The sequence below is a fragment of the Alligator mississippiensis genome, chromosome 8 (genome assembly GCF_030867095.1).
Source record: "Alligator mississippiensis isolate rAllMis1 chromosome 8, rAllMis1, whole genome shotgun sequence".
NCBI lineage: Eukaryota > Metazoa > Chordata > Crocodylia > Alligatoridae > Alligator > Alligator mississippiensis.
The window spans coordinates 4,578,818-4,601,374 of NC_081831.1; the positions used below are offsets into that span (position 1 = coordinate 4,578,818).

At 45.2% G+C, this 22,557-nt stretch overlaps 1 protein-coding gene across 2 annotated transcripts in view; it reads right to left on the reverse strand.

Moving 5' to 3' along the window:
* Window positions 1-12,082, reverse strand: part of AMZ2 (archaelysin family metallopeptidase 2) — a 39,173-nt gene extending 27,091 nt beyond the window's left edge. The window contains exons 1-7 of one of the 2 annotated variants that reach the window (XM_014601834.3): window positions 11,094-12,082; window positions 10,462-10,744; window positions 8,923-9,096; window positions 7,793-7,921; window positions 4,039-4,202; window positions 3,249-3,425; window positions 2,336-2,401 (exon numbers count right to left, since the gene is read on the reverse strand). In XM_014601834.3, coding sequence (XP_014457320.1) covers window positions 2,336-2,401; window positions 3,249-3,425; window positions 4,039-4,202; window positions 7,793-7,921; window positions 8,923-9,096; window positions 10,462-10,744 — 993 coding nt within the window. In that variant the 5' untranslated portion in view covers window positions 11,094-12,082. Of the gene's footprint in view, window positions 1-605; window positions 2,402-3,248; window positions 3,426-4,038; window positions 4,203-7,792; window positions 7,922-8,922; window positions 9,097-10,461; window positions 10,745-11,093 lie in introns of those variants that run through there. The other variant, XM_006272998.4, reaches the window with a different exon arrangement.
* Window positions 12,083-22,557: the final 10,475 nt, after the last annotated feature.

Here is a 22,557-nt window from a genome sequence, read left to right on the forward strand (position 1 = left end):
GCTCCTCCAGCAGACCTGCAAAGTCTTACACATCTGGAGAGGACGTTTGTGTAGCCCAAGCCTGAAGACACTACCAAACAAATATTGCTTTTCACACATCTGGAGAGTCCTTCAAAAGCACAGTGTTTGCTGTTTTCCAAGCACATCCCTTTTGTGAGGAAGTACATTCCCATGTGTGTTTAAGGCATCTTATCTCCCAAACCACCTCTGCCTGAAAATACTGACTATATACGGCTATATAAATAGTACGCTATGAAGACTGGCATCAGCAAATTTCCTATACACAGTCACCAATGCACAAGCTGCTTCACCCTGGCAAGGTTTCCCTTCATTCACTTGCACTCATGCATTTTTACTCATTCCCTTCCCTTTCCCAGAAATGCAATGAATTGAACAAACTGCCTCTGAAAGGGAATAGGCTGCGCGTGCTGCAAGAGAGAGGAAGAAGAAACTGGGCCACTTCTCAACTATTTTCCCTCTATTCCATGCCTCTCCCGTCACGTTCCCCCGTTATCATTACAAACCAGCTTTCTTCTTACGGACCTGAAGAGACTGCAATGCCCGTGAGCAACCTGAGCGTGCACATTAAAAATATACATTAAACATTTATTTTTTAAAATATTTTAATTCCAACAAATCCCTTTTTCACATGAGATCTAGCACGCAAGCCAGACCCAAATGAATTCTTCAGATATTTTGGTTCAATGGGACCACGTTTCCATCCCAAAATATTTTTTTCCATTGAATACATTTCAAATTGTAAAAACATGAAGAGGATGCAGTACTGGATATCCTGTGGAGTTTGGTTTTTGGGAGCAACCAAAACCTACTGTTAACACAACAGTTTAGCTACTGTTAACTCTTGATTCAGCAAAATTAGGGTCCAATTCTGCAAACTCCTAAGTACCCGGATAACTTCATTCATACGGGTAGCTAGACTGACAGCAAAGAGATTTCTCCTGTGAGCAAAAAGCGCCTGTAGCACTTAAGTGCTTGTAAATATTTGCTCCTGAACAGTGAGGATCTCTCCATTGATGAGATTACAAAATTAGAGCCTTAGGACAAAAGCAGGATCAGAAACAAATGGTGCTCTTTCATTTACCTGGCAGGCATCATTCCCACAAACATGGCACTTTGGTAATCCTCATGTTATAACCACAGCTATTAGAACATATTTTTGCCTGATTAAGGGTCTAAAATCATATAAAAGATACTTTGTGTATATTTTTCACCATTTTAGGAATGGCAGATTTTTAAACTGAAATCAAAAGTGAACTCCTTCCAGCAGGTCTGGGCCAGGAAGGGAGAACAATGCACCTTCACAGATAAGAGTACAGAAATAATCCTGAAAATAATGCACAGCGTGAAATCTGTCCCATCACCTTGCTTTGGGTGATGATGAGAGCAGGTCAATTTAGCAGCTGCAGACTTAGGAAGGATCCTAACATGATTATATAAAGCAAAACGGAAGCGCAACTGAGTCTTGGTAACAGTAATTAAAAACAATATCCTGCTATGGGAAATTAAACCCATCACACAGCTCAGCAATTAAATCTTTCCAGCTTTGTTTCTTTTATCCAGGTTCTTTTCACTCTGCCCCTAAAGTTAAGTGCCTAGGGACCTTTTCCTGATTTCCTAGGCAAACACCAAGTAAAAACTGACTTGGGTCCTCCCCCTAAATGGCTCTGTGTGGACATATCTCTGCTATCACATAGGAGGAACCTTCTTGTAAGGTTTTCTAGGAGAACAGGAATCTTCTCACTGAGTTTTTGACAGTGCCCAGAGACCTAGCACAACCAGGCCACAGTTGCTGCGCTGTTCTTGGAACGACCAAACTTTTCCATTAGGGCTCTGCCCACTGGATGTTCATCACCATGGACTCAACAGTGCTACAGGACTAAATGAAAAAAAAGCACCACAATGCTCCACAAGCATTTATAAAGCATATTCTAGGTCTATTTACAAATGCTAAATATGTTTTGCTGCATATCAAAGCAATAATGGTTAGACTGTATCTTGCTCGCTGATAGAAGTATTGCAGAGACTAAATATTTTAGGGTCACATGGAAATCGTTACCATCTGGGAGAGGATGGTTTCAATGAAGTGTCAAAAGGGATGGAGCTTTATTTAAAGAGATGCTTACAATGCACTGGACGACCCTTATCAAATGACAGATTTTAGAAGTAGTCAGCTTGGAAGTAATCTGTTAAATAAAGGATCATTTCCTTTTGATGCTACCTACTTTCCAATGCTTTACTTCTGCAGCACATCCAGACATTTTACTACCCACTCTCGGCACTCCTTAAATGCTTCCACTGGTTTCGGCAAACCCACCTCTGCTGCATGCCCAAACTCAGCTTCCGTTCCACTTCCAACGTCGTCCATCCACCTCAGCAACGCCTAGAAGAAATGCACACGTTGAACCAGCAGTCTAGTTTCAAATAAGCACCAAAGAAGAACTGAATTAAAATAACGACCAACTCCAGAACTGTTCTCTCTCTCCGCTGTATTCCGCTTCTTGTACTGTGAACAACAAAACCCCATTTGTACAGGCTAGGAGCCTTTCAACATGTGAACTGTGTTCACAACAAGGCATTCTTGCAACTTAAAGGCATCTTAAAGGCACTGCATCTCTGTGTAAATAGCTGCTTCTATTACCCACTACTTAGCAGCACAAGCAAACATTTAGCTTCCAACAAACCACAGGGCTAGTATTCTGCATCACCACTGATAGTCTGTTGCAAGTTTCAGACCACAATTTCCTGCACAGACCATGAACTTATATGATCCTTTATTTTTTTAGTCTTGTAAGTAACACCGGAGAGAATCAGAAAAGCAGCAAGAGAACAGAGATATAAGCCATTGCACCACAGCAATGTTTCTACCACTAAACTGCACAAACCCAAGAGAATACGTCTTCCTACCGAGTGTGGCTGTGGGATTCACGCCTGCAAGAACCATCGTTAAAAGGTAAAAAAAAAAAAAAAGCAGCATTAGCTGGGGCTGCATAATGTATGCTGACTATGTGGTATTCAAATGTCAAGCTCTAGGGCATGGGCTGACAGCTACAGCGCTCTGTAAGGAGTTCCCGGTCATATAGTATTGCACAAGTCACCAGGTGTGCCTGACAGCAGGAAGACAATTTCCATTTTCTCCAACGCACTCCACACTGGCAGGATGTTGGACCCAGACAGCCACTGGTCCAAGGCCGAGCACAAACCCTTCCATTACCAACCTCTTGGTGTACCTTATATCTTTCTGCAATGTTGAAGCGGATGGCAGACTGCAGCTTGCGCAGACAAATGGGACACAGGTCCAGTGGCCGTCGGTCCGATTCCTCCAGGTGATTTGAACCCTGCATTACACACTGCAGCCACTGGCAGTGACGGAGTCCAAAGATGTGCCCAATCTCATGGGTCAGGGTCTGAAACACAGGTTTGCCTCAACAATTCATTTTATCCGTATTTTCCCCTGTTCTTTCCTACACCCTCTACACTCCAGTACAAAATGGGCTCAATCCACAAAGGTTTCATTTGCAATACAGGGCACAGACACGGTACTGGACAGCTACCACTTCTAAGCAGAGGAAGATGGAGATGCTTAAGGTACAGTTCCCACCATGGCCACTGATTTCCTGTGCAAGTCATAATATCTCTGTGGCTCAATTCCCCAGGTGTCAAATGGAGATTATACCACCTCCCTTCTTCTGCCTTTATCTTGGCTTGTGTAGTTAGGCTGTAAGCATTTTGGCACATGGGCAGTCCCATTTACATGCTTGTACAGTTCCTAATATGGCAAGACCTGACTTCAGCAAGGATATCTCAGCACTAGGGTAGTAGTAGCAATACTAATAAATAGTAATACCTCTCAAGTGCAGGGCTGGAGGATACAGACAGGTTCCCAGGATTTCCACTGGGTCAGTTCCAGTGACTTCACTAGTTGCTCCTACTTTACATAACTGGGAGGAGAATTAGGCCCTTAGAAACTAAGTTATTTTAAGGCTTTCAGTGAATCACAAGAGCTCACCAGGCACTCACCTTGCAGGATCTCAGAAGCAGCAAACTCGTAATTGCAGGAGTATAATAGCCGCTGAAAACTGAATAGTCTGCTACAGGATACTTCTTGCCACTCTTCAGTCTGCCCTTGTAGCTTGCACTATAAAAATCACTGTCATATCTGGCAAAGCTGAAGATCCCCATCCCTTTAGGAGAGAGAAATCAAAAAATTATTCTACTAGAGAAGATGCCACAAAAATAAGTGCAGTGAAACGTATTCAGGTCAGACTCCCAAAATTTCTATACTGTTAATGTCGAAACAGCACTACTATGGGGCGTGAAGGATTGTTTCAACGTCCTTGTAGCATGCCTAGCTCACCAATGGCATAAAGCATTGGTGTCTCTACAGCAGATTGTGAGAATCCAGACATTATTTTGAGTGAGGAAGAATAATGTGACGTTCATTCTCACGTGACTTTAGCAGCTGCCATGGGGTAATCAAAAAAGACATGATTACACTCCAGTGTCTCAGGACCAGTACAAATACATTTGGTGCCACAACCCACTTATAGTTACACATCTCATTGCTAAATCTCAGTCCTTTGAATTAAAGAGCTGCTAGTAACCAGAGAACCCAATGGCCAGTTTCGAGCAAAATTCATCAGGTTTTGTCCAAACAACTGAACTATATACCCTCTATAATATAACTGTAGTTCAATGAATATTTGAATGCAAAAACCACGTATCGACAATCTCGGCCAGCGGAGTTACAAGCTTCCACAAAAAAATAAACCAAGCCTGCGGGTCATTTCTCTTGCCATGATGTTTTTGGTTTTGTGTATACTGTGTTAGATATACTGAGGTCTTTGAGTAAAACGAACCTCAGAATCAACAGCATCTTGGGTTTGAAAAAAATCACTCCTTTGCTTTCCACATCTTCCAGTTAATTTACTATTCAATTCATTGCTCAGGAAGGAGGAAGAGCTGTAGGTCCACCCTCATCTATTTTGAGCCAGCTTGCCACTGTTTAAACAGTGGACTGCCTTACTGCCCTGGAAAGCACAGCAAAGAGCAGGGCTCTCAGCAGCCTGTAAAAAGTGTTTTGCATGAGCTACTAGCGACCTCTTCTGCTCAAAGGAGCTCGGGCATCCCTTACGCTACGGATCTGAAAAATAAAACAGAACAGCCATACAGCCACCTTCCCAGCCGGCTCAAAACCCAACTTAAACATACTTGCTACATGAAGTAAAATCTCATTTACAATGTGAAGTAATGTCATGTGATATTTGCTGGCTTACTTAAAGCCACCGATTTTGTTGGGACTGCTTCTACAATCTAAATCGGGGGTCGGCGGCAACCCCCAGCACGCGTGCCAGTGCATGACGCATGAGGACATTTTGCTAGGCACCAGCCAGCCCAGGCTCTGGACAAGTGCCACCAGCCACAGAGCCTAGGCTGCTCCTATCAGGGAGGCTGCAAGCCCTGATGGAAGTGGCCTGGGCTCAGGGGCAGGCAGCAGAGGCCTGCCCAGAGCCCAGCTGGGCTATGGCAGGCAGCTGGGAGGCTTCTTCCCTGCCTTGTGCCCAGAGGTGCATGTGCAGCTGCAATCACAGAGTCTGGGCTGCTCGCAGCAGGCGGCAGGAGGCTGCAAGCCCTCCTGCGGGTAGCCGGGGCTCCATGGCAGGTGGCAGGAGCTTGCCCAGGGCCTGGGGTGGTCACAGCAGGCAGCCGTGAGGCTGCAACCGGTGCACTGGGGTCCAGAGCCCCAGCCCGGCTCACTGCAGACAGGGGCTGCATGTGTGCCCCAGGGTGCATGGCAGGGAAGGGGCCAGGGCTGCACTGCCACAACAAGGATCGGGCCCCTCGCGGTTCCCCAGCCATCCATCCTGGCATGCCAACATCTTCCAAGTCAAGGTTGCAGGGCTTTTTAGCACTCGCACCAAAAATGCTGCCGATCCCCAAACGAAATAACTGCCATTGACTTGATTACCTGATACAATCTTATATGAGAAAGGGGATGTCATAAAACATCGCATTCTGCATAGGCAAATAGGACTTGTAGTGCTAATACTATACTGAACTTGTACAGTGCCTTTCATTCAAAGAGCTTGCTTTTGCTTCTCAGACATTATTTACAACTTCCCCAAGGTTATTACGTACAACAGTCCACATTTTACATGGGGATAAACTAAGGCACATAAAGTTTAAATAACTTGCCCAAGGCTACAGGTAAAGTCAGCAGCAAAGCAGGTACATAGATTTCATAGACATTGGGGCTGGAAGGGACCTCGGAAGATCATCGAGTCCAGCCCCCTGCCCCAGGGGCAGGAAGTCAGCAGGGGTCACAGGATCCCAGCCACATAAGCATCCAAATTTCTCTTGAAGGCGTTCAATGTGGGTGCTTGAACCACCTCCGGTGGCAGGCTGTTCCAGACCTTGGGGGCTTGGACAGTGAAGAAATTCTTCCTTATGTCCAGCCTGACATTCTTCCTTATGTCAGGTCCTGACTGTCGGTCTTCTGCCTTAACTGTAAGACTATAATGACTGAATTGCATTACAAGATCTGAATTCAAGATCTGGGTCACAGATATTGTAAAATCCCTTTTCACATGATGAGCTTGGATATGGAGCTAGTAAATGCAATATATGCCTTTGGTGCTGATTGGGCTGAATGGTTCAATCAAAACTGCTACAGAAATCAAGATGGAGCAATCTGCTATGAATGGCTCTGGTAGAGCAGATCCCTCTAAAAGACAACCTAGGGGGGCACTGAACATACCTAGGTTGTATTTGTCCTTCTGGGTCTTTTAAGTAACGGACATGGCACTGCCCTAGTCTCCACAGAGGATGGGACATGACTTATGTGGCACAGCTGATTCATACTAACCGAGGAAAGGCTGGGATGACTCAGGTCTGCCAAACAGTTTACACGCTCCCTTCCTCACATTCATGTTTGCAATTACTAGTGGAATTTTGATGCCTCATTTGAATTAATCACCCTGCAATGTTGTGAAAAGAAAAGAAAAAAGAAAAGAAAAAACCACAACTGTCCATCTGAAAATCTTCTTCTGTGGCCTGAACTCCTAGAATAATCAACAGGAATCATGCATGTAATATGCTATTACAGCCAGATTCAGTGGTTTTACAGCAAAATACTATGGATTAATACTCTAGAGAAAAGTGTTTTGTAGTGGGGGGGGGAGAGAGAGAGAAAAAATAATATACACATTTAAGACTGCTCTGGGACTTAAGTCTGACGGCAGCATGAGGTCCTGTGTCCCACCCTTCCTTTATTCTCATAAGGTTATTTTTAAGCAAAATACAGTATTTCATAAGTAGGTCATGAAAAAAAAATGTTTTGAAAACATATCTTGAAAAATATCTTGAAAACATAAGCTTGGGGTTTTTGATATTTCTGTAACTCATAGGTAAGTTTATGAAAAAATAAAACCCTTTAGGGCAGTTTATTTACTAAGCAGCACTCGGCACAGAAGTGAAAATAAGTATTTTAAGTTATGAATAATGTCTTAACAGCAGTTTAATCAAAACTATTGATTTTTTCACTGCTTGACTGCCTAAAACATACTGATCTTTGACTTAAAGAGTTAGCACTGTATCATTCACTTAAAAAATACATGCCTATAGAATGTACAGCAACTCCACTGAATACCTCTCCATATATTTTCCATACAAATTTGCATTTGATGTGCATTATTACTGTGCTGCTAACTGATCTTTTGGAAGTCATTTTAGGTTTTCTTATTACATATATAATCTTGATGTAAAATTGAAATACCTTCTGTCAAAGAAGCCTGTCCAAAGACAAAGTTCCAAGACTCCTTTGGATAAAGATCTATCATGGTTATTCCCACAATACAGAAAGCATCCCTGGGTTTCCTCTTCTTCAGGAATTGCAGGAGATCCCCTATATAAAACAGGAGAAAGCATTAAACACCATGCAGGAAAGCAGTAATAAGTCTAGCACAGAGGAGTCAAGCCACACTATTGAACAGGAGGATCTAATGCAGCTAAAGCAGTCAAGTCCTTCAAGCCTTTCACGTGCATGAAATTATTCAAAGAGTTCTGCTTGCAAGACTGGATCCATAAGAAATTAGGCTACTTCAGAGTAGTGAGGTTTTTTTCTGATGATAACAATAGATGCTTGAATCTACTACAAATTGTAAGTAGCAAAAAGTTGTCAGAGCCAGAAAGACCTTTAGGAGGGCGAGGGTCTCAGGAAATCCCCACTGAACCAATAGTCACACGACAGAGATCACCACCACAAGTCACATCCTCTGGGTCAAGAAGCATTTCAAAGCCATATGCAAATAAAATGCATTTTGGTTTAACATCATTTTGATCTCTAGAATCACCGAGTAAACTTGTTAGTTTTAAATAGCCAGTCGTCCACAGAAGACAACGTGACCATTTCTTTGACGTGGGGAGTTTGGTTGCCAAAGGCCCCATGTTATGTGGGTAAGTCAGCTGCTTTTCAAAGTATGATCTGGTTGCCTTCTTTTATGTAAGTAAACCCTCCAACAGCAGTGAAATTGTTCATAGGAATAAAGGCTGAAGATTTAGGTCAGCTCGGAGCGCTGAGAGTTGGACACTGGTTCACCGAGTCTTAGACCTGTGCTCACATGTCCAAGCCAAACCTCTTCCCTCGATACCTAACCAGGGACGGCCTTTTATGAGCCACGTTTGTTCTGCAGATCTACTTCCAAAGACTGTGAAGTTGCCAATCTGTCTTTTGGCCGACACTACAATGCCTATTACTGCGGAAGTTGAGCACCATATCATGTTAAAATGTTTTCTTCTTGTACCTCTAATATTTACCATGAATGAACACTGTTTGCTTGGTTTTTTTGCTAACCTAGCACTTTTGCAATTTCCCAACCTCACATCGCTGGTTCCCTCCTCACATACCTGCATGAATCTGTAGATTATGCGTGTACTCATTTACCCGAAAAGCACAAGCTGTCTGTGAAACAGGAACTGGGTCCAGGATTTTTACCATCAGGCCATAATAAAAGGCTTCGCAGTAATCCTTCAGCCATTTCAGATAATTCTCTGGACTAACTTTGGAATCACCAAAAGAACCTATACAATTCAGCCAAAATGACGCTGGGTTACAAATATGCTTTAGTAGGTCAAGTAATCAAATCACATACAAAAATATCCCCCACAAGAATACTAATCATAACACTTCATTAGCAAATTTCACACTGACACCAAATCCTCAAAAGAAAATAGGAGCAACGCTATAAAAACACAGTGCAATTAGACCCGTCAAGTTTTTCTGTCGCCACACAATGCCAAGACTCGCTTAATTAACTTCTGGCTTTGACCAACACAAAGCAGTACTAAGATTACTCTACGGTAACAGGACACGACACTATCACATAATAACAGTAGTCACAGTTGAAATAATTATTGTATTGTGATGAGGTGGTAATTTAGGGGGGCGGTTATTTTAAAAGTAAAAAGTATTGCTCACTGTCAAATGTTGTGACCAATATCAAATATCCACTATCAAAAACATACAATAAACAGTGCTATTCACAATAGGTATCACAGACTTTTACATCAGATCTGTAAACTCCAATAGAGAACCTCGTGCTCATAACTGTAATTAAAACTTCAGCTAGGAGGGGAACAGCAGATCTCTTTCTTAACCAGATGATTAAATAAGGCTGGAGTACAGAAACTGAAGTTTAACATATCACATTTGTTGCTGACCTGTTTTCTCCTGCAGTATGTTTTGTTTTCCAGGACTGTGATTATTCCTATTTTTTTTTAACTTCCAGATTTGTTTTTTTCTCAAAATTATACATATATATTTTAGAACAAATCAGAAAAGCAGAAAAGTTGAAATCTTTCACAGGTTATTTACTGCCACCATTATTGACATGCCTGCACCCAACATACTACCAAAAAATATATTAAAATAACAGCAGTAATTTGCTTTTTTCCAATCACCCAGAAGCCCGAAGTACTTTGTGAATATTCATGAAGCTTCACAGTACTCCCACAAAGCTTGTGCTTTCACCAGTCTAAGCATAGGTGAACTGAGGCCCAAATCAAGGTCCTAATTCCACAAGCATTTATAGGTGTACTTGCATTTATTCACATGAATAATCCCTTTAACTATAATGGGGACAGCTCACATGGGCAAAGCTAAAAACGTCCCTAAGCACAGGGATCTAGGGGAATTATTCCAAGCTGTGCATTTGAACAGATGCAACAGGAGCGGGTCCCAGAAAATGCGATTCCCGCACCTCCTGTGCTACGCACTAGACGGTTTGCCCGGGAGCTAAGGTAGCGTATTCTTGTTTGAAACCTGGAACACACAACTTAACTAGGGCATTACAACTAACACATAAAGCAATAGTTTGTTTTATGGGAATGGCATATTAGGACCCTGGATATCTTGGGTCTGTTTCAGAGATCGCAGTTCGGCATTACCGATGGGCTGTACGTAAATGGCACTTTTCTGGGATGTTGGCGTGCTTCTGTAACGGTCGTGGTAAAACTGCTCGAAGTCCTGCGTGGGCTCTGGATGCGAGGAGATCCAGTCCGACTCTGAATGCAGCGTGATCGGTGCAAAGAGACCGCTGTGTGGCCGAAATGCCTCCTCCAGCAAGCGCTTCTCCCCGGGCTCAAACTTCTCGTACAGCCTCGTGAGCTGCGTGTTTTTGGAGATGAGCGCTGCTTTCAGGACCTCCTCCGAATGTTTAATTACCTTCATCTGACCAAAGGGAAAGACCCGAAAGATTTAGAAAACCCAGGCTTCGTTCCCAGTGCTAAGCTCCCTCTTTCTTTTTGACCACCACTCCACATTCCCAGCCTCCTATTCCTTTCTGATCTTGCTGGTAAGCTGGCATATGCTTTCTACTCCCTGCTTGATAGTTAGCCTGCCAGGGTAGCTGGATTCCTCTTCTCCCTGCAATTTCCATACCCAGCCCCCAATGCATGAGTAGCTTCTGCTTTCAGTGGTGGGCGGGAGAAAGAAGGACCAACATGGGAAGATCCTGCTGCAAAATCCCCAGTTGCAAGTGTAGGTATTACATCATTCTCCTGTTTCAGCCTCCACTTACAGTAGCAAGAGGGATTTTGGTGTATTAGTCTGGCAGCAAGCTCTTTAGACCCGACTGCAATCTCTTTTACGCTGTTTTGTGGCACGGGGGCGTATCTCCCTCGGCTGACCCCAGCAGCTGGCGATGAGGAGTCAATGCCAGGGAACTGAACGCTGCCTTCCACGCTCTTAGGCAAGTCTAACGATAATTTACGGACTGAAATGTGCTGCAACAACAACAAAAAAAGCCAACTCGTTATGCAGTGGTTGAAGCATTTCTTGGTATAATGTGAGCAGATGCCAGTTTCTTTTTCCCCTCATTAGGCCACTTTTGTAAATCACCCATTTCTTAAGACAGTATCTCAGCATCTCATCGCTTGCCTCTCTCCCCACCTTCATCAGCAATTAGTGCATACGATCGGCGATCAAGATAGCTGTGATAACAGTCGCGTACACCAGTGTGCATCAGCAAACCAAAAGCAGAAGCACCCATGAGGAATATGATGACATTAATTAAAAGAGGAGATTTTTATGGAGGGCCTTGGACAGCTGAGCCACAGATTTCTGGATTTAGCAACTCTAACCAGGGATATTTTTGAGGAAATACAGGCAACGTGGGCACGATCCTGATCGCGGACCACTCGCAGACGCCGCCGGCGGTATCAGTGGCCGGGGGGGAGGGCAAGCAGCGACTGCTCACAGATGCTGCCATCAGTGTCAGCGGTGCCTTTTCATAGGGGGTGCACTGCCATGCTCAGGGGGTGCATGTGCACCTATGCGCATCACCAATGACTGCAGGCATACTAGCCCCTGCGGAGGCCATCATGCCTGCCAGCTTTCAAGGAAATAGGTGCAGGGGTTTCTGGAGAACTGCACCTCAAGCTGCTGACAAGCAAACCTTGTGACATGTGTGGCTGTGTGTGTTAAAGCGCGCCCTCACTGGCGCTGGGGCATCTACACAACATGGTAGTGTGCCCCAATGAGGCCTCCTCCTCCCCTACAGCCTCATCCCGATCCACCACTTTAAATGGCAACAGGTAATAACTTAGTGAGCAGCACAGGAGCACCAGCAGCATCTCAGGCAGCCAAAATGTCACAGTCAATGTCAGAGAAGTCCTTCCTCCCCTCTTCCCTCTCCCTCTCCTTACTTTGCTTCTCTGCAGGCAAGCCCAGCTTCAAAACTTGAAACGTTTCAAAACATTTCAACTGCCCTCGTTTCATTTTGATTTCACTGTTTCGAGCTCGAAACCATTCAAAACAGAATCGGAACGAAACAGCCGGCGAAATTTTACCAAGCCCCACCTGGCTTACTCTAAGCCAGGCCACATCAGTCCCAGGTGAGTTGCCAAAGTCACCTCCATTGCCATAAATGTCCTGGACACCTGTACAGGAGAGGAGAGCTGCACAAGGGAAGAGGCTGGCAGTCAGGACTCCAGGTGTCCGTTTCCAGCTAAGACGGCCTCAGCGATAGACTAGATGTGTTATCAGAATGCCTGTGTGTGTCGACACACTCAGGAAGGGCTGCTGGAGCATCCCACATGGGATTTGCAAAACCCAAATTATTCTAGGGAGAGCCGGCCTGGTTGCTTAGGGCACTGTATTTGTCCTGATTAACCACAAGAGTTTTTTGTTCTGTTTTGTTTTTAAATTCCCAGCCAAATTGGCCAAATCAATTCCAAATCCATGAGTCAGCCCAGAGCCATAAGTGGCTACTACCGGCAAACATCCTCCACCCCCATCTGGGGCTTCAGATGTTCCCAAAACCTTTGGCGGGCATCCTACTTGCAGGCCCACACCCAGAGGCTTGGGGTTCAGATGCCCCCTAGTTTTGCTTGCCCTCAACCGTACAACCGCAGAACCAAGTTAGGGAGGAGCCTCCCGTTTCCCTAAAGTGGGCATAAAGCCACGGTTAACTACGCATCACCTATGTGGGTACTATCCCATGCCAGCAGAGCGGTCTTCCCCAGGAGCAACTAGATAGCTACTATGGTGATCACGGTATTTCCCCCGCCAGGTAAGCATAGGCGATGCTTGATCTGAGCCTTCAAGCCCAAGATTAACCACAAGAGATTTTTTTAAATTAAATTTATCCACGTTCCAAGCCAAAATAGCCAAATCCAACTCCAAACCTGTGAGGCAGTCCAGAACCATAAGGGGTCCTACTATCCGCAAACATCTTCCACCCACACCTGGGACTTCATGTTTCCAAAATCCTTTGGTGGGCATCCTACTTGCAGGCCCAAGCCCAGAGGCTTGGTGTTCAGGTGCCTCCAAGTTTTGCCTGCCCTTAGCCATACGGCCCTTGGAGCAAGCTGGGGAGGAGCCTCCCATTTCCATAAAGTGGGCTTAAAGCCGCTACACCTTGGCAGGTACTGAACCACACCAGAAGAGCAGTTCTCCCCCGGTACGCTTTAGGAAAACTGCCTTCGTGGACACAGATGCATGGTATTTCCCCTGCCAGGTTAAGAACAGGCACTACGCTTGACCTGAGCCTTCAAGAAGCTGATTATAACCACAAGAAATCCACTGTGAAAAGTGCATTTTAGCTTTACAAAAGCCTTAGACCCTATTACTATTCCTGTCCCTATTCCATCTCCTCCCACACAGCTGGCTCGAGTCTCTCCACCATGGTAGGGAAGCTGGAGAGGAGCACAGCTACAGAAACAAATATCCAGGCCCACTTGAAACCACGCAGCACTTTATGCATCTGCCTGCGGGCTGAAAACAGCTGTCATTGCTCCTGTGGACCTGGCGCCACTCTTTAGCACTTCTTCATGGACTTCCCAACACTCAGAAACTGCACCAACCGAACTCAATCTCAACTTTAAGTCGGTGAAACCCTTGTGTGTGGACACACTTGAATTGGCTAAAGAGCAGCAAATATTGATTTAACTAAATACCCTGAATTATACAAGGTCAGCGTAATTTCTGTAAAATCTCTGGGATTCTCAGAAATCAACCCCCCTTCTACACTGCGCATCGGGCTCACTTATCTTGCCTGCTACAGATTGTGAACAAACAGCTGCTGTTTCCTGTTATCCCAGCTGCACGCCACAGCATAAGATTTGGGGAAATGCCCCAAGAAAGACTCTGCCGCTCTGTCTGTGGTATTTACAGGAATTCGCTAGCACCGACTCTCGGTCGGTTTTTAGGAAGAATGCAGTTTCTCTCGACTGCCACTCTACAAAGCAAAAACCCCCTACAAATTCAGAAGTCATTTCCTGTCATTTCGGCTGCGTAACATAGCATCCTGAGAACTGCGGAAGTGTCTTCTGACAGATGCTGTGTTGGGCTTTAGGATGCCAGTCCATCCGTCTGTGCCGGCCTGCAGCTTCTTGGTTTGCCATTTATTGCTCCGCTTGTACACACGGCATGGTGCTAAGCTACTCTCCAAGACATTTTGGACAAATTCATCCTGCAGGTAGAAAGAGAAGCAAACATGAAACACCATCTTTGAGACGGTGATAATGACAATGATCATAAGGATTTAAATGTTGCTAGCCCGAGAAAGTGAATGCCGTCCATGTAAACGTAACTGCAGTCGCAGATGCTAGTGCTTCAGTAGGATTTTTACTTTTGATTGCCCCCCACACTGTCAATTTTCTTGCATGGTATTTTGGAGGCAGTGTTGTATCTCGTGTGGTGGAAAGGCCTTTCTGAAGCAGATTTTGCAGCATTTTCTTAAGGCTTTCTGACGCTGGCTGTGCCCAACTGCATTGCAGCTTGTGCAAAGCTATGTCTCCTTGACTGAAATAGCCCAGATTAAAAGTGCAAATCTAGCCCACGCCAGGACTGAGCGCTGTTCAGCAGCCTCTGTCCAATTCACAGTGAACGAACAGCCATATAACACTCAAATGCCCAAACCCAATTGACAGGAACTGGACAAAGTCAGCAGAGGGCTGGGCCATGGAAACTCAGCCTCTCCCTGAGCTGCAATCCCTTCTGACTTCTGTCTGCAAGCAGCCACAAGCAATTTCAGCTGTAGAAACCAAAACCCAGTAAGAGTTATGTTTTGGGTGCCCCCTGCCCGCCCCAGATGTGAACCCTCTGTCATCCTGCCAGGAGCAATGTTTCCCCATGATGCTTTACAGGTCCTGGAATTTATAGCAGCAAATCAGTGCTGCTCTGATATTTAACGTGCGTCTGATGCCTGTAATCTGTCACAGCCTTATGAATCTTGCTGGGAAGTACCATTACACTCAGATGGGAAAACAGAAGACTTGTCTAATAGGAAAATTATATCAATCATACCGATATAACTCCCCATGGGGATATTATTATCCAGGAATAGCAGCGATTCTTGAGCTCGCTTAGAATAACTTCAAAAGCAGCTTAAACTAAACCAGTAAAAGGCAAACTTACACTCAAGTCCACAGGGAGAGATGCACTGACATGACTATAGTGACCCATAGTCACGCTTTACCTCATACCAGTATAAAACTTGCCTCTGCAGACATGCCCTCAGACAGGGGTACCAAGTACTTCACCCAAGCCAGAGGGACAGTCCGCATGAACAGCAGGGGCAGAGTCCAGGTGCTCCTGCATTCACAATCCAGCGCTCCAGTCGCATCAGGTCTCCTGCTGTGGCTAGGAAGAGATGCTGCATTTGTCCCTGAAAAAGTTGTACCCATGTTTGTCCAAGAAAACAAATGTCCTGGGATTGGCCCGTACACACAACACCCCAATTAGAAAAAAATCCAGGTTCAGAGAGCTTTTCTGCCATTGATTCAATGATGATAACTGTTCAAAAACACTTTGCCATGTTCCACAGATAATGCTTCTTATACCATGAACCTTTTTAGGATTTATCCCGGGACAACAGACATGCGTGTCTGAACAACTGCACTTTGTTCTGGGAATAAAACTGTGCATCTTGGGACAAATGTGACATATCTGTAGCCTGTGCATCTAAAACTGAGCAATGTCCAATTTAAAATAAACAGAGAGGGCTACACTTTTCTGATCCCTCTGGCATCCCTGCCCTCATCTTTAGTTCATGTTGATGGCACAACCCAGCAGGTAGCTATAATACTGTCACTCTGCTGTAAATATGACAGTTCAGCACAGCTGCTTTAAAATGTTACAGGACCTTTAGGGGATTACTGTTCTGCAATCACCAATATAGATTTCAAACTAGCTGTGCCTTTTACTGCTTGCTTTTATAACCATTTGTCCTATTTTTCACGATCAGGCTCAGCTCTTCTCTGACAGTCTGGTTCTACCCCACGCCGGCTGAGCCAGAGATGGAGTGACATCTAGATTTGTCACGTCTGGCAAAGAGAAATCCTTCCTGAGAGAAACTCAGGGGGTAACACAGACTGAAAACTGCATAAAAAAATATGTACTCTAAGCAGTTCTTCTGTCTTCAAGAAATTGTTAAACATATGGGGGTTATTTCCCACAGCACAGTGCCAAAATCTGAAGTCATTTAATTGAAATTGCTTGCAAGAGCAAATACAAGATACTACAAGAGCAAATATCTGGAAAACAGGAGGGTCTGAACCCATGATCTTCCCCCATTAAGACACTCTGCAGGATCCTCTATCAGTAGTAAATAATAGTGAGTGTAAACAGTGGGTCTGTCCCATAAAAAAAAAAGCTCAAAGTGCTATTTATAAAGCCTACACAACCCATGGGACTAACTAGTTAGGTAGATACCATCACCCCCAAATGACAGGAGGGTAAGAGCAGGGTGGAGGGAGAGATGGGGTGAAAATAAAACTACAGACGTTGGGTCATTTGCCCAACCCCACCCAAGGTTGGAACCAAACTCAGAAGTCCAGGTTTCTGGTTCCCCCGAGCAAGACACCAGGCAATCAGCACCTCTACCAGAGGCAAGCCATTTAGACTAAATTCATCCCTTGCTACTCCAACTGACTCCAGCAGAGCAACACCAAGGATTCATTTAGCCTGCTATAAACAAGAGATGTATAAAGCTAGGATCCGGTTGAATAGCTGGTTGTCATCTTGCCACTTCATGCCAGCTCTCTGCTTCAACGAACAGGAAAGAACAAAAGCAATTTACCTTGCTGCAGTCTTAGATGACTGCTATTTTGGGGAATTAATTAGCATATTAAATTTTCTAAGTACCATTTATGCATGTATTCCTGCTGATTTGGGTAGGTGGGGAGTTTTTCAGTTAAGGAAAAAAATCTTTCAGCAACCTCAACATGGAGCAGGAACTGCTCCATTCAGGATGGCTTGTCACTGACATTTGTACATGGAGGCTCTTTTGCACTGATTTATCACCAGTTTAGGATAACATGCAGCAACATTTTCCATAAAAACAATTTTAAAAAAATAGGGGAGATGAAGACTTCACTGCATCCTGCAGGGTAACCAGCAGGGCGATTTATTGGCGAAATCCCTGGTGGGGGAGAGGCTGAGCAGAACAAAGGTCTGGAAGCACGAGTAGGGTGTGACGAGAGAAAGGGAACACAAGAATGCAATCCGCAGAAAGATACAGTCCCAAGGAAAAAGAACTTGCTTTCCTTTGGCTGGAAATTCAGGGTGGATTTCCCCTTCCAGATGCAACATTCGCGCTGAAGCTTGATTTGTGGAGGACTGGGTTAATATTTTAGCTTCCTGATTTTAAAACGTCCTGATGGTCTGGCTGTGCTGCCCACTGGACAGTCACTCACACCAAAAAAAATCACCACCCACCATGGAAGATCCTGCTCGGGTAGCCTCAGACCGAGATAGCTGGGTCAGGAGAGTGCAGCAGAGAGCTGTGCGGTGCAGAGATCTCAGGGCAGAAGTAGGGGGATCCGTAGGTCAAGACCTACATAAGTCACCGCACACAGAGACAGGAAAGTTTGCACAGAACCTGCACACGGCTGCATCCACCTCCACCCCGAAATCACCACCTCTCCCCTGGATAAACAACAAATTCACACTTTTTTTTGCATCAATAGCGCTCAGTCCTTTAAAGAGCTTCACATCCATCACACACAGTGTTCAGTGTTATGAGGACACAGCAAACATGGTGGACCCAAGTAACTTGGGACTTGATTACTTTGGCACCCCTGGGTCCGAGTCCATGAGCAGTTCTTCCCCTCTGCTCAGCATACAGGGCATGTGAATACTGGGACAAATCCTGCACAGTTACAACTGTACAGCCACATTGCAGGGCCATAACTGAGACGAGACGGATCTACCTGCTGCTCTTTGGTGCACAAGGTTGTGCTGAAACTCACTGCCTCTTCCTCCCAAACACACGTTGCTTGGTGTCTTTAGGAGAGGGGGCAAAATCTACTCAATTCGCACATACAAATGAAAAAGGAAACTCCCTCTTCATTCTGTGCCAGACTTTACGAACACCAGATATGACATAATAGGGACGTCACTGCGGAAATCATGATCTGAGGTTCTTCTGAAAGATCCTTAACGATAGCTCTTTTCTAACGTTGATTCGCACAGAAATAGTCTTCTCTTTTTTCACACTTGTGGAGGGAGAGAACGAAAGGGGCAGGAAACACAAAAGGAAATGGCTCTATTCTGTCAAATTCTTAGTCAGTAGATAGAGAAAGCTTTCGAGCTTGGTTTAATGCTTGTGCAGCTAGTTTGAAGTGCTAGGACAACACCCCAAGATCTGGACCCTTTGTAACCCTTTTCCATACAGAAAGGGTAAAAAGCAAACCAACCCAAACTGTAGGGTGCTGGGCTATCTGACAGACAGACTTCCCCATTGTGGCAGCACTGCTGATCCCACCTTCTAATTATGGAAGTGCTTGCTGACATAAAGGCCTGACAGGGTGAGTCACTGGAGATTGACTGTACAAACTTGGGGCCATCCCACAAACAACATTAGGGTGGCACACGTTCAGTGCACAAACAGTAAGTCATTGTCCTCCGTCAGGGCAACGCTGGGAAGCAGCTTTCAAAGCGAGTCATCCTAAAACACATGCCACCCAAAGTCATTTTTCCACTACTGCTTCCTCTTGTGGATACTGCATACAGACGGTTTTCTTTTACATAAGCTGGCTGCCTCCCAAACTGCAGCCCTATAAGAAAGGCCACACAGTACAGACTCTAACACGGGCAAAACACCCACGAGGCTTGGCCTTGCCCTGTCCTGGGTGGGGAGCTGAGAGCAGAAGCACGCAGCTGGAAGTGGTGCATCACACTGACGAGCCTCTAGCTCCAGGCCAGAGAGGAGAACAGAGTCCACCATGTTGGGGAAGAAGGAACAAGTGAGTTTTGGAGACTCGTGTTTGTTTCTGAGGCTGCTGAATAGGACACCAGAGTTTCTCATGGCCCTTAGCTCTTTCACTAAATCAAACTTGCGGGTGCTAGCTAACCTCCCCATACAGAATCGCACAAAATCACAGCAGGACCACATTACAGCCACGGCCTGTGGGTGCTGATGATTGTTTTCCCTCCTGCTCTACAATCTGCAAAACGTTCGGTGTCTGCCCATGCCTTGATCCCTTTACTATGCCTGCTCGCTTGCCTTTACCCACAGCCTCTGCTTGCGACAGTAGAGCTTTGCTTACCTCAGATCACCCAACTGCAGGATCAGGTCCTCAATAAGATTTAATCAAAACAGCTTCATTTCCTCCCAAAAGCAAAACACTTGGCAGGACCATGTATTACTGTGTGAGTGGGCGGGAAGCATTTCTTTTGCCTCCCATTTGGTGCGCTTCTCGTTTCTTCTGGATGTTTTGATTCCTTATCTTGGATCTTCTGCATCTTGTTTGCTGACCTCAAGTGTAAGGATTCTCTCTCTGATTCTGCCACTGGCGTCTGCTTGCCAGAGGGTGGGGCAGCTAATGTGCTCACAGCTGCTCTCGGTAGGGCCAAGGTGCCCCGATCGCACACAGCACAGAGGGCAAGAAAACTGCTTGCCACGGAGGTTACCCGGCAGATAAGTTCTTCATGCACTCAGCATGCCCACATGGGGCGGGAAGGGGGAAGAAAAGAGGGCAGAATCAAAACCTTTCTTACACACATTAGGCACAGAAACATTAAAAGCAGTGTCATATATAACCAAGGAGCCATAAAGGACTGATTTCTGTTATTCTGAACCCCGCCTGATCATGTAATTGGTATTCAGGATTAGCATAAAAACAGCTTGTGGGGGAGGAAGGAGAAAGCAGAGCAGCACAGCAGAGGCCAGCCTGAAAACGGCAGATGTTCTTACAAGGCTCCAGAAGTTGTTCATTCAGGTCCCTGGCATGGGTGGTGGACACTGCTCCCAGAGAGTGGATAAACGGCTCTCTGTCCAGTTTGATGCACTGACCAGCATGACATGCACTTTAGAAAGCCCTCCACCCCAGCCTCCAGATTCCCTTCTTGCATATTAATGCATTTTAAAAAAGGAGCAGGATGCACAAATTTATGACACTAGTCCTACTGTCACACCACAGGAAGGTGAAAAAAGTGCCCCAAGTCTAAATTAGGCTATTTACTTGTGCTAGCGTTAGCACATTTCTCGCCAGCATCAGCAACCCGTGCTAGCAGACGGATCTGAAGGTGTTTGCAACAAGGATGCACAGGAGTCAGGAACACAAATCATCCTGCAGACCTGGGCTCTATCCACTGGACCACCTTATAATGGACAAACCCACGGCATTATTTGTAACACACTTGTTTCAAAGGAAAAATAAATCGGGGCTTCTAAGCTTTTATTGCTTTAAAACAAGATGCCAGGGACAAAAGGACAGGCCTTCACAACCACTTGCAAAAAGTACTGTAAGATCCAATGGCCACTAGTTTGAGTTCTTCAAAGACCCCATGAAATGAACTGTGCACTTCAACTCTTGAACTGTAAACTCTTGCTTCTCCCCCGAAGAGCCGATGGCGCTAAGATGTGAACTTGTTTTTAAAGAAATGCAAGGGGAGGGGGAAAAAAAAGCAAACCACTACATAAATACGTACACCCATATCTGCATCTTTGCAATATGCTCATCACTGCAGTATCGAGGACTGAATGTTTCTAATGCTTACCCAACCTGTCCGGACTGTTAAAGGTAGACCATCAGCTTTAATTATTTAAACTGATTGAAGTGCAAAGGCTAAAGCACACATCCTCCCATTTTCTTCTCTCCTCCCATCTGGTGGTTTTCCTGGCTCATGTTTATCAAGCACTTTACAGGACAAATACACAAAGCACTAGCAGAGACCGACACAAAGAAAAATACGTTTCCCCATTAAATTCTGCAGCCGTGTAGAAAAATTGGTGTTACACGTGGCTTTAGAGAAAACATGCTTTTTCCAGGTACATGTGACTTGTTAGGCTGCTGAGCCTAAATATATTGAGGGAGAAAGGGAAAGAGGAGACTATCCCTTGACAGCATGGACCGTTTGTGAGGACAAGCTTTCGCTATCTTGGGAGCTTCTTGATATCAAGAGAGCGGCTGAATCCCCCTGCAAGGTGCAGGCAACAGAATGCCCCGGCCTTGCTAGGATCCGCAACACTAAGCAGACATCCTTGCTCTCCCCAACACCTTTGCTACTGAACAGAGGCAGGCACCAAGCCAGCTTCTTCCCATTTACACATCTGCCCCCCTGGACAGACTCTCTCAGTAGTTGCTCCTGTAGCACTTTGCCCTCAAGCTGGTATTGAGGAACTAACCATCAGCACGGGAACAAAAACCTGAAGGCAGCTCTGAATTTCAGTGTCTCCTGCATGATATGCTACTGGCCCTGCAATGGCTCAGCAAGGTCAGCAAAGGAAGGACTCGCTCTTCATTGGGACTTCATGCGAGTTTGCTCCCTTGTGTCAGCTTCCTTGTTGTGTAATCAGAGCTTCTCGTGCAGGAAGGAAGCAGCTTTAAAAAGTATCCGCCCAATACTGCCTGCAGAACCCCTGTTCCCCGCCAAGAGAAAGTGCACAAACCTCGAGCTACAGTCGCACACAATTCCAGGAGATGGCTTTGAGGTCAGGGAGCTCTTCGCTGACTTGCTGTCCCAGCTGGCCTCACGTCCAACGAGCAGGGCCCAAGATGTTCTGCGTCCTCGACACCTTCTATGAGATGAGAGGAGCTCCACAGCTGTGCCAGGCACAGCACCAAGAACAGGGAAGAAGGGTTCAGGGCAGGGTTTGCTGTAAAGAGTTTGAAGTTGTAGCACTACACAGATTTCATTGCTACAGCCGGATCTGAGGATACACAAAAACTGGCTGATTCAAAACAATTATATGGAAGTTCAAATGCATAAATTTACAGTGATTTGCCATCTAATCCCATTAAAAAAAAATGGGAACACCATCCAAATGAAGAAATGATGTAGCAGAGAGAGAAAGCCCTGACGCTCTGATCCATTTTTCATTTGTTGATACTCGAAGACAGAGGGGGGGCGGGGGACACCAGTTAGCCTGTAGTGACTGTAACAAAAGAAAGTCAAAATCAAAGTATCTTAATAGTAATAAAGGAAATTTCAAACTGGGCAAAAGTTGAACTCTGCTGCTTTTAAGCAGAAGACTAAAAACAAGTCGTCTCCCTACACACAATTATGTCCACAACAAAACAACCGCACAGGACCAA